The following is a 13240-nucleotide window of genomic DNA, read 5'->3' on the forward strand; positions in this document are numbered from 1 at the left end:
TGGAGGCCATGGAATATCCCAAAAAAGATTTTGAAAATCAAGTAAGAGAAGTGGAGTAAAAATTGGGAAGAGAAATGAGAATGAAGGAAGAAAATCATGAAAAGAGATTCAATAGACTGCTAAAGGAGGCCCCCCAATGTGCTGAAGAAAATAACACCTTAAAAATCGACTAACTCAAATGGCAAAAAAGCCCCCCCCCAAGAAAAAAACAATGAGGAGAAGAATGCCCTAAAAAGCTGAAATGCCCAGATGGAAAAGGAATTTCAAATACTCACCGAAGATAATAATTCCTTCAAAATTAGAGCAAATGGAAGGTAATGACTTTATGGGAAATCAAGACACTATAAAACAGATCCAAATAAATGAAAAAAAATTGAGGGCAATGTGAAATATTGCATTGGAAAAACCTTCAACTTTTAAATTTAGGAGATACAAGTTTAAATTATTAGACTACCTGCAATCAAGATAAAAAAAGAGCCTAGATTCACCCTTCAATAAATTCTAAAGGAAAATTGCCCTTATATTCTAGAACCAAATGGCAAAATAGAAATCTAAAGAATTAACCAATCACCTCTTGAAAAAAGATCCTAAAAACAAAACTCCTAAGAATATCAGAGGCAAATGCAAGAGCTTCTAGGTCAAAGAAAAAATATTACAAGCTGCCAGGAAGAAACAATTTGAGTGTTGTGGAAACACAATCAGGATAACACAAGATCTAGCAGCTTCTTCATTAAGAGATCAAAGGTCTTGGAATATGATATTCCAGAGGTCAAAGGAGCTAGGATTCAAACCAAGAATCACATACCCAGCAAAACTGAGCATAATGCTTCAGGGGAAAATATGGTCATTCAATGAAATAGAGGATTTTCAAACATTCTTAATGTAAAAATCAGAGCTGAACAGAAAATTTGACTTTCAAATACAAGAAGCAAGGGAAGCATAAGAAGGTAAAAAAGGAAATGAAAACTTATTAAAGTTGAACTATTTACATTCCTACATGGAAAAACAGAAATTGTAACTCATGAGACTTTTCTCAGTATGAGGACAGTTGAAGGGAATATGTATGTATGCATACATCTATATACATGTATAAATACATATATGTATGTATAGGAGGGTGTATGTTTGTATAAATACATAGGTGAATGTGTGTATATGTGTAAACATGTATACATAGACAGAGGGCACAGGATCAGTTGAACAGAAATGGATGATATCTAAAAAATAAAATTAAGAGTTGAGAAAGCAATATAATGTAGAAAAGGAGAGACAGAATAAGGTAAATTATGTCACGTAAGAGAGGCAAGAGAAAACTGTTATAATGGAGGGGATGAACAGGAAGGTGAAAGGGAATGGGTCAACTTTATTCTCATTGAATTTGGCTTAAGGAGCGAATAACATACACACACCCCTTTGGGTATCTTACCCTACAGAAAAGTAGGGGGGAAGGCAATAACAGGGGGAAGACAGGAGGGAGGGAAGATTGGGGGAGATGGGAATTAGAAGCACAAATGTTTGAAAAGTGAAGGAGTCAAAGTAGAAAATAGAATAAGTGAGGGGTCGGGTAGGATGGAGGGAAATATAGTTAGTCTTTCACAATATAACTGCTATGGAAATGTTTTGCGTAAGTACACATGTACAACATGTATTGAATTGCTTATCTTCCCAGTGGGGGTGGCTAAGTAGGGAAGAGGGGAGAAAATCTGTGAATCAAAGTTTTACAAATAAATGTTAAAAACATGTTTTTTACATGAAACTAGGAAATAAGGTATACAGACATTGGGATATAGAAATCCATCTTGCCCAGCAAAAAAGTTGGGAGTTGATGGGGGAGGATATAAGAGAGAGCATATTGGAGGAAGGGGTACTCAGTAGGCTCGCTATTTTGGGTTGAGGATAAGGGAAAGATGGGAAGAAAATTTGTAACTGAAAATTTTGTGGAAATGGATGTTGAATACTAAAAAATAAATTTTAAAAAATAAAAAGAAAGTAATAGCTCTAAATAATTAAATTCAATCTAAATGATAAAACCTTTCTATGGTAGATTTATTTTGCACTTTTGAAACAGTATTACCTGCACAACTTTTTGGGACTGCACATCAACAATGAGTACTCGATCCAGAGTAGGCTGAGTTACATAAATGAACTTGTCTTTGACATTAACAGCAGAGGCCCATACACATCGCTGAATTGTATCCCCTTCAGCTTGGGGACAAACTTCATCCTGAAGTCCAAGAAGAGAAAACAGAAAGCAAAATGACAATCATGCATCATGATGCAGACATTAAAATAATGGTGGTTGCTGTCTTTTCTTTCAAATTACTCTTTGATACCATGTGTCTTTCTGAACCACATGTAAGAAAATTTACAGTATACAAATAAGTGAAAGTGGTATTTGGAACATACTAAAAGCACAACCAAATGAAAATTGAAGACAGAATGAATGAAAACCACTTTATAATAATAAAAAAGTGTTTTTCCTAAACTTCTTTGCTTGCTTTACCAATGAAATTATGGATACTATTAGCAACTTTTCCCCCCTAATTGTCCAAATAGTAGAAATTTAGCACTCGCTTAAGGAAGTTAAATGTTTAACACTATCAACTGTTTGCTTGTATTACTTGAATATACTCTATCTGTTTTGTTTCTTGCTTTAGTCCAAAATCTTGGAATTATAACAAAACTAGTGGAATATTCTGTGACCAAGTACCTTCTTTATGGGGAATATTACTTGAAAGGATGTCCAGATACAAAGACTGGCAATGGAAATGAGACTGAGAATCAGAGTAAATAAATTGTGGGAAGAGAAAGATAGTCATATTTTTGTTTTGACTTTTATGCTTATGTGAAAAATACTCAAGATACATTTAGGAGACTAAGATGATAGTCCAAGATCCAGTTCTATTATTTGCTTTGTTACCTTGTAATTTGTAACTTTGTTACCTTGTACCTTATAAATTTGTTACCTTTTAACTCATTTGAAATCTAAGTTTCCATTTACAATAATAAAAAATGCTGGTGAAAATATAACACTGGAATGAGAATGCCAGATAAAAATGAAGTATTATTGTTACCCACACCAGTTTTGACTTCCAAGGAGCATAGCAGGCATAAAAATTTGTATTTTTTTATTTTTGTCCTAGAATGACCTGCTACCTACAATTATTCTATATTACTTTGGTGATTCAGTCAACACAGTTATACGTAGGTAAATGGTCCATGGACTTTACAGTCATGGGCACCATTTTTTTTAAGTAGAGGGATTTGAAGTCAAGGAAATGCTACTTTAACTTGGATAGATTTTACATGCAGCATTCAGTGAAAGGATAACTATCTTAGCCACAAAGTCTTTAGGAAGAAAAGTTAATTTCCCAGTAAAGATATAAACTCTGCAGACCAAAATCATAGCATTATGGCTGGGGGTGGATAAGTTGTCAATTTAAAGCTTAAAGCAAGAAATATGTGTAACCATGAGAATTAACATGCTAAGAAAACGCTATTCCTTATCCTTTGCCTCTTGGACACCTCTTTACTCTGAAAGTCTGAAAGTGAAGGATGTGACACATGCCTACATTAAAATGTAAGAAAAATTACATGTTCTGGGCACAAATAATTTACTATAATCCTTCATCTCTCTCTAAGGGAGACATTGTGGCATTATGGACAGAAAGTCAACCTAAGAATAGAGAGACATAAGTTATACATTAGGTTTGGATGTGTATTAGCTGTGTGACAATAGGCCAAGTATGGAAAACTTTTTTCTAAGTGCACAAATGACAAGGAGAAAATGTTGACTGTCAACATCAGGTGGCAATTACACATAAATATTTCCCAAAATGATGAAATCACAGGACTTAATACAAATATCTCTCAAAAAATAATTTTGTTTTATTTCGTTATTCATGACATTATAAAGCAGCATTTATCCTTGTTCCTATCAAATAAATGTAACTTTATATCATATAGAAAACATGTGCACATAATGCATGCATATATATGTATCTGTTCACACATTTATGAGTGTGTGTATATGTATGTGTGCATATATACTTGTATAAGCTTAACATTTCACTGTCTTTCCAGATACCTTATACACATATCAAAGGACCTGGTATTTCATTCATGAATGTAATCCTTCAAGATGCATATTGTAATGGAGCTATACCTACCCATATGTGACTCTTGTCTACTTTCCCATAAATTCATTACAGGGTGTCTACCTACTATGATGAGTCTATAGTCTATAGAAATTCTCTTCATATTATATGTATACCAATGTGGGCTTGCCTTTCACTTGTCCCTTGTTTTTACTATCTCACAGATTCTTGTCACACATTAATTTGATGATATCCTTTACATAACTATTTTATACTATTGTTTATTTATAATTTTTTATAGCCTTCTCCCACTCAGCACATGCATCTCCATTGACCTTTGAAAACATGCAGTTTTTATACATTTTTTTAAGTCCAAAAAAGGTTTTATTTTAAAAAATCGAGAAGACTGTTACTTGGCATATTGTATGCCTACCAAGGACTTCAGAAAACATGAGTCTGGGTGCCTTCTTTTGTTCTTATGTGAAGAAGTTGTGGTAAAAGGTTAAACAGAGTCAACCTAACACCTCAGCCTTATACACATAAGCAACACTTGGCAGAGAAAAAAGCCACAAGGGGAACAGAATATAGAACGAAAGAAAAAAACATCAGCGACACCTTTAGATGTGAAGCTGACCACTATGAGTCTACTACAGCCAAAGCAGAGAGTAAGCAGCCCGAAAACACGTTATTCTCTCTGGTTTATCATCTTCAAATTGTAAGATTTTGGAAAGATAAGTTAGCGAGCTGCTCTTCAAACACAATGGCTACAATCAGGTTTCTGGTGATGACTTGCCTTTCTTGATTATAGATGGAGTTTTAAATTTTCTTAGTAGTTCGGCTTGCACTTGAGTCACAAGATGCAAATTCGACATTTCTCTCTTGAGTTCCCAGTAGGCATGTTGCATGTTGTCACTTGGAATGCTTGGCCTTTGGAAGTCTGTGTTATTGAGATTGTCTTCCTGAGACCTATCCTCGTGTCTGGATCTGTGCAGCTCTGTCCTCAGACTGTCACATTCCTCTCTTTTCAGCTCTAGCTCCTGCTCCAAACCACGGATTCTTAGGTCACTGCTCAGCTTTTCTACCTCCCAGTTGGATGAAGGTCGATTGAGGTTCCTTATCACTTGCTGAGTCTCAACCTCGGTCCGCAGCTGGAGGAGCTCGACTTCTTTAGTCTGTAGCTGTTCATTTAATGCTTTCAAAGATTCAGAGTTATCTTTATTCATTTTATCCAATTTGCCTTTCAAATTATCTCTGTCTAGGCAGACCTCCCGAAAAGCATGATAGGCCTTGTTTACTTGTTCTCATCCTACAGAGCTTGTTTCTTCATCTAATCGGGTTTCAAGAAGCTTTTCTTCCAGAAATCGTATTCTTTTCTTTAGGAGGGAATTCTCCTTCTCTGAATCCTTAAGTCTCTTTTTGATGTCCTCATATGCTGTGACAAGGGCAAAGTGGGAAACCATGGATTCATCTCCTGCATAAATTGACAGAGGAGTGATGGTGTTTCTCCTCTGAGTCTTTTCATGGTTCAGAATACAGATGTCATCTTCCACTAGTGCATCCATGATAGCGCCTCGTCTGCACTTTCGGTTTCCCCGGCGTGAGGAACGAACTGAGAACACCCCGGGTCAGCGGGGTCACGGTGGTCTTCCGGCCTCTGCGGGGCCGCGCCAGCTCGGGCCAGGGCTCGGGCTCCCTGCCCCCATGCCGCCGGGCCCCCTCCCCTGGCCTCCGGCGTCCAGGCCCCTGCCCGCTATACATTTTTTAAAATATATTTTAAGATAAAAGTGCATGTGAAAGGTGAGAGTACCAACTCAGAAAATTGAGGAACTTAGTTTCATATTTGAGCACTGCTATTTACTGAAACTTTGAGCAAGTTACTTAACATCTCTGGGCCTCATTTTTTTTTTTCTATTGGTAAGATAAGTCAGATGGACTAGATGAATTTTAAGGTCCTTTATCTGTATCAGTTTATCTGATAATTGTTTAATACTGTATGTGTTCCATTTACTGTAAAAGTTCAATTAGATTTGAATAATATCTATAATAACTCATGAACAAACCTAAGGATTTATTATTTCTTTTTCTTAAGAATGGGTTAGATACACCTTGTAGGGAAAATTAAATGTGCTCATCTCTGCCCTCCCCAGGAACAGGTAAATTTTGTTTATTTGGTAGAGTTTGCAACATCATGCACTAAATAAGAGCTCTTTGAGCTTTGGCTCCTGGCAGTTGCCCAGGAAACAATATCCTCCAAGAATCAGGTCTAGCTCTTGGAAGCCCAGTATAGCCATTTTTTAAATAAGCATTCGGGATTAAGTAACTTGCTCAAGGTTACACGGCCAGTTATTGCTGGATGTGGTACTAAGTATCTGAGCCGGGATTTGAACCCCAGGCCATCCCGACACTGGAGCCAGTGCACTTACTCGCTGTGCTACCTGGCCGCCCAAGTGTAGCCATTTTGACTTTTATCTACATAGAAAAGTTGATCTCAGTCTAAATAATCTTTTGGGAATAATGGGGAGAGGATTTTTTTTTTCAAAGAGTATTCAAGGCTCCACAGCTCATAATTAAATTGAAAACACTGAGTGAGTCATAGAACTGACTACTTTCTGTAGGCAACATTCAAAAATTTGGGACTACTTTGAAATCATTTTAATATTTGCACAGGATCCTTGTGTATAATGTCATGGAGTCATAAAAGAGTTTGGCCAAAAAATGCTGTAACCAGCCCTGGAGATTAATGTGTAAAAGCAAACATGGGGTGGGAGGTTCCATCCTCGACTCTGATAGGTTCTAGATTCAGAGAAGGAGTAAGTCACACCAGCTCTGAAAGCTTCAGGTTCTTTATTTAGAGCAGGAGTAAATAAAATTTTCACTAATTAAGTTGAAAATTAACATGAAAATGTGCAACAAATGGAAATTAATAAAATCACTCATGATGACTTATAAAATATTAAAGTTGAATAGAAGGAAATATAAAAAAGTACCCTCCCTGTATGCCCAGTGGACCAATTGAGTGGCGTATAAGCATCATTCCATTTACCTAGTCATTGCTATATTCTTTTCATTGTCATGCTTCCTTATCCAAAATCACCTGTGTACCTGTGCCAAGAGCTTGATTTAAAAAAAAGGCATTAAAACAATGTAAAAATATGTGTATTCCAGAGGCTGAGAGGTCAGAGGAGGGCAGGGGCTTGGGCAGAAGGTTGTCAAAATTCCTGATTTTAGATCACTGTATATGATTTCCTATAAGGTGAATACTTTTGACAAAACCCTACCAACTAATGTAGACTATGAGTGACCCTGATACAGTCAGGGAAACAACTGCTGAACCAATAGCCATTTACAACACTTAATTTGCTACAAAACCATTCAACAGGAAAACAAACCAGACTGTTGGGACTTATTTCCAACATTTATGCAATGCCCATCAGAGATCTCTGACCATACTTACAATGATTTTTATAAAGCCATTAAAAGTTTCCTGACATTCAGCCTGGGTTTTCCTTGCTCAATTTTATGCCTTTACTTCTGGTTATAGCCTATTAGATCACATTTTACAATACTTCATTTATTGTTTTGTTTTGTTTTGTTTCCTCAGACTAAGTAGTTCCAGTATTTACTGCTTTGGGATGGTGTTATTAAAGATTGTTTCCCTTGTGATGTAGAACTTTAATGATAAACAAGACAGAGATTCAGGAATGTAAAGTAAGATTGAGAACATACATAAAAGCAGAGGATATTGTCAGAAATTATATAAAATTTGGTTAGTCATATTTTGTAGGGTTTTGCTGTGGTTATCAGGTGAGTGCATGGGGTTTTTCTGCTTCTAAGCCACCATCTTGGCTCTGCCAAACACAGAGTCTCTCCTCTCTCAATTTTAAAACTTATAGTAACTCTCAATTAGCTTATAGGTTTTATAGAATCAGCTAAAATTGTGAACCTTTACAGTCATACATATACCTAATAATATCCTTGTCACTGTGTCTCACTTAATTCTGTTTCTCTAAGAAATATTTTGTTTTACATTCAATGAGGAGTGACTAGGCTGGATTTGTCTATTTTAAAAACTTACATTAAAAAAAATTACCTTTTACCAAGACAGATAATTATCTACTCTCTAATGTATAGTCTTTATGAAAAAAAAAATTCTGAAATTAAGTTGATGAAATGATTTTAACTCTTCCCAGCATAATACTACAACTTTTCTCTCCACTATTTTTGGTTAATAGTGATTTCTCGTGATGGGCATGTGGTGCAGTGAGAAAGAGCATCGTCCCCGGTGTCAGGAGACCTGGGATCATTTCTGGCCTTAGATACTTGGCACCCACACAAAATAACTGGCAGTGTAACATTGAGCAAGTTACTTAACACCGATTGCTTTAAAAAAAAAGCCAAGAAAAAAAGTGATTTGTCTAAAATGCTTAATTCACCTTTTCTCTTCTTTTCCAAAGATCTGGGATAGATGACCCCTTCACTCCCACCCCCTTGCTAGCCCTTATACTTAATAATCTATGCTGCCTTGGGGTGGCCAGGTAGCACAGCGAGTAAGAGCACTGGCTCCAGTGTTGGGATGACCTGGAGATTGAATGCCGGGCTCAGACACTTATCACCCACCTAGAAACACCTGGCCATGTAACATTGAGCAAGTTACTTAACCCCAATTGCATAGGTGCGGCCAGGTGGCTCAGCGAGTAAGAGCACCGGCTCCAGTGTCAGGATGACCTGGATCAAATCTGGGCTCAGATACTCAGCACCCTACCCAGAAATAACTGGCCGTGTAACCTTGAGCAAATTACTTAACCCCGATTGCTTAAAAAATAATAATAATAATCTATTCTGCCTTCAGCTTCGTTTAGAAGAATGAAGCCATTTAGCATGATTCAGCATAGTTACTTCTATTTTTATTTCCAAGTATATCAGTAGAGAAACAGGCTCAACACATATACAGCCTCTGATTTTAAAGGAAGAGTACCCTTCTTCTCCTCTGAGGCTATTTGTTCCACCTATGATTTTAACCTTTCCTGATTTAATTAGCTTCATTTCTCAAATAATCATGCATTGCGCTTACTCTAATCAGTCACCATGCAAAAGTACTTTGGTCACAAGAGCACGTAAGGGCAATAAAGTCTGATAACATATGTAGGAAAATTCATGCAATTTAATTTCCTGTGGAATGGGAAATAGGAAATAAACATGACATTGATATCTTAAAATCTATTTCTTTATCTCTACCCACTTCTGTCATGTATCTTAAATTGTACAGAGAATATATCTATCTCCATTTTGATTTCAGTCTTCTGTTATCTCAAAATCATATCTACATTACCTTCTGTACTCTAAAGCTAGCCAACTAGGTATCCTTCCAAGTTCTCCCCTCTGACCCCGGCCCATAACAGCCAAAGATATCACCTTCTCCCTAATCAACAAGCTTGGAAATGTCTGCAAATTCTTTGCCTTTGTCTTATCCTTCAATCAGTCAGTCAACAAAGTTATTCAGTGTCTAGTCAGTGCCAAGCACCATGTTAAGTAGTCATTTAATGTAGCATGTCCTTTAAGTCACCAAAATATAAGACCTGCTCACAAAAGCCTCCTGCTTCCTGCCAGGGTAAAGAAAATTAAGACAGATTTGAAATATTTTAAATTTGAATGAGAGGCAGAAACATACAGATAGATACAAAGACAGAGAGAAAAAAGAGATAGAGAGGGAGAAGAGAGAGAGACTAAATAGCAGAATGTAAGATAACCAAGAGTTAGTGGCTCATCTATAAAAGAGAGCAGACAATGACTAGGGGAAAAACCAAGTGCTTGCATACAGGGACAGGATTGAGAAGCTGATCAATAAAAGGGAAGGTAGTAGTAGAGATCATAGAGTATTTTATAAATCTATAGTTACTGTGTTATAGTTGTGAGCCATAATCAATATCCCATACTACCAATAAAATTCTGATCTGTGACAATCTTATTCAATATAATAACATCATCTTAACCACATTAAATAATAAAATTAGTTGAAGTTTTGCTCCATCTCCATTTTACTGATCATTATTATGTAAAACTAGACAATATCAAGTTAAACTCCCATACATAATTCTTTAGGAAATATGTAGGTAGACAGAAAGACCGACAGACAGACAGACAGATACATAGATAGATTAGATAGATAGCTAGACAGACAGACAGATAGACAGATAGATAGACAGACAGATAGATAGATACATACATACATACATACATACATACATACATACATAGATACATCGATACATAGATAGATACATCGATACATAGATATTTAGGTAGGTAGGTAGGAAGAATGTATCTATATTTAAGGCATACCATGTTTAAATGAGAAATAGAGATATAGAAACAGAGACAGAAAAAGATAAAAAGCAGAGAAGTTCAGAGACAATCAGAAAGACAGAAAGAGACAAAGAAAACAGAGAAAGAGTAAATATTAGGTTGCTAAATATACAAGGAAGTTAATCTCTTTCTCTCTCTCTCTCTCTTTCTCTCTCTCTCTCTCTGTCTCTCTCTCTCTTTCTTCACACACACAGATTGTAGTCTTTTTTATCAACATCATTAAAGACATTGCATATATTCCAAGCCAATTTTAATTTAAATATAAAATAATGTTTTAGAATTTTATTCACAATAATTTAGGGAAGAAATATTAAATTTACAATATATTTTTGCTAATTAATTGAGCAACATGATTTAGCAATGGCTAGGAGTAGGTCACAGGAGTGTCCTAATCAAGGGAAAAAGACCCTCCTCTCCTCATTTACATTTTTAATATACTCTGATTTGGAATGAATATGACTAGGACCATACTAGCATGGTATAAAATGCATGTAAATTTATTTTAAAACATATCAATGTAATAAAGTACTATATTACAGGAATGCCTCTTGTTATTTGTAACGATATCATCTTCAAGAGTGAAAGCTAAATCAAATAATGCTGACAGTGATAGTATAAGGTAGTGATAAGAGTAAAAATTACTACATTGTTTCTTCCTTTCTAACTGAGGATATTCCGTCTCATTTCTCGTTTCATTGTTCTTCTCAATGTCTACATAACCTCTCAGTGAGTCAATTTGCATTCACATTATAACCTCTAAGCTAATAATTAATCAGTTAATATAAGTGCCTATTCAATACTCAGCAGATGATAATTACTATGGGAAATGTAAAGGAAGTATGTAATGGTTTCAGACAATAAGTACCAAAGTGGTATAGTGGAAAAGTACATTAGGTTTTGAGATAGAAGACCTGGGTTTGGAAAACAGTCCTTGTATTTACTATGTATACAATCACAGAAAAATCATTTACCTTCTCTAAAGCTCACTTTCCTTATTTTTAAAATGAATGAGTTAGATTAGATGATCTCTAAGGTCCTCTCTAGTGATAAATATGGTTTTAAGTTATCAATATATAGACAAATCTAAACCAATTATTTAATGAAACAAAATAAATAAGAACTATATTATGTGAAATTATTAATAAGTTGAGGTAGGAATTCAGGGGAGAGTGATCAGCATGAACTGCAATTAGCAAGAGGCTCCATAAAGCAGGTATAGGAGAAGGCTAAATGAAAGGGAGAAGAATAAAAAAAATATGTGAAATGCATAAGAAAAGTGAAAGAAAAAATGGAGGGAAAGGGAGAGGGTATAGAAGGAAGGAAGGAAATAATAGAGGGAATAGTAGGAAGGAAAGAAGGAAATAAGTATTTAGTAAGTGCCTGAAAAAGGCAAGGCTCTGTGCTAATGGCTTTATAAATATTAACTCATTTAATGTTTCCATCAATATGGGAGGTAGGCACTATTATTCTGACCATTTTACACCTGAGGAACCTGAGGAAGACAGTGTTTAAGTTACTTGACCAAGATCACAAAGCTAAGTAAGTTTTTGAGGAAAGTTTTATATGCAGGTGTTTCTGGCTCCAGGCTGAGCAGTACAGGTGGGGAGATTAAGCTATTTTTATTTTTCTCCAGGTATGTCCTTGTTTATTCTCAGAAGCCTGGAATTCAGTATTGAATAGTATAAGGTGTCAAGTTCAGCATCCTGAGTATCTCTTTCCAAAATAATCCTACCTTTCAGTTACCAGAAAAAGAACAAAAATGACCACTAGATTAGGTAAGCTTTAGCAGTTCAGAATAATAGAATCTTCAATCTTGAAGACTACTCCACCCAGGAATGTTTTATTTAGCGTTCATGACAAATTGTGAAATAATTTCCTTTAATATTAGACATGACAATGTGCTCATCCTTAAGATAAAAGTTTGTCCCAGCTGTAATTGTTGGGTCTTGCTTTCTTATATTAACACAAAATGTGCCTTCCAATATTTTCACCTATTTGTCAAGTTCTGTATTCTAGAGAAAATATATGGAGATAACTTGCATGTTTTCACTGACTCTTAACCCTTTCTGACTAATCATTATCAGTATCTTCATGGTGGCTTACAGACATTTCAGCTTGTTGATCATACTTCCATAGGACATCCTTCCCCACCCCACCCCCGTCTCTCTCTGTCTCTGTCTCTCCCTCTGTGTCTCTGTCTCTCTCTGTCTCTCTCTCTCTGTCCCTCTGTCTCTCTCTCTGTCTCTCTGTCTCTGTCTGTGTCTGTGTCTGTGTCTGTGTCTGTGTCTGTCTGTCTGTCTGTCTGTCTGTCTGTCTGTCTGTCTGTCTGTCTCTCTCTCTCTCTCTCTCTCTCTCTCTCTCTCTCTCTCTCTCTCTCTCTCTGTCTCTCTGTGTCTCTCTCTGTCTGTCTGTCTCTGTCTCTGTCTCTCTCTCTCTCTGTCTTGGGGGAAAAAAAAGAAAGTAGTGGTATCCCAAACTGACTGCCAAGGGCTGTTGACATCTTGATTCATTTTCTCCACGTAACTGATGAAGTAAATCAGAAACTTGTGGGAGAGTTGTTTTTTTTTAAATTTAATCTCTTAATAACAATTAATCTCCTTAAAGGTATAAGAAGCAGATATGTAGACATGAAAACATTCTAAACTGTATGTGTGTGCATATACAGATAGATAGGTAGACAGACAGACCAACATACCGACAGACAGACACAGACAGGCAGATAGATAGATAGATGATAGATAGATAGATAGATAGATAGATAGATAGATAGATAGATAGAT

The 13240-nt window shown here is 36.0% G+C and overlaps 1 protein-coding gene and 1 pseudogene across 1 annotated transcript in view; both read right to left on the reverse strand.

Annotated features, from left to right (window-relative positions):
• The window catches only part of FSTL5 (follistatin like 5), a 1185743-nt gene that overhangs the window by 111931 nt on the left and 1060572 nt on the right, over window positions 1-13240 (reverse strand). Inside the window, exon 12 of the mRNA XM_069097493.1 lies at window positions 2075-2224. Coding sequence (XP_068953594.1) covers window positions 2075-2224 — 150 coding nt within the window. The remainder of the gene's footprint in view (window positions 1-2074; window positions 2225-13240) is intronic.
• On the reverse strand, window positions 4449-5782 carry LOC138170668 (5-azacytidine-induced protein 2 pseudogene; annotated as a pseudogene).

The sequence above is a fragment of the Petaurus breviceps genome, unplaced genomic scaffold (genome assembly GCF_028583685.1).
Source record: "Petaurus breviceps papuanus isolate PSGF00001 unplaced genomic scaffold, PetGlider_PUasm1.0 126, whole genome shotgun sequence".
Classification (NCBI taxonomy): Eukaryota; Metazoa; Chordata; class Mammalia; order Diprotodontia; family Petauridae; genus Petaurus; species Petaurus breviceps.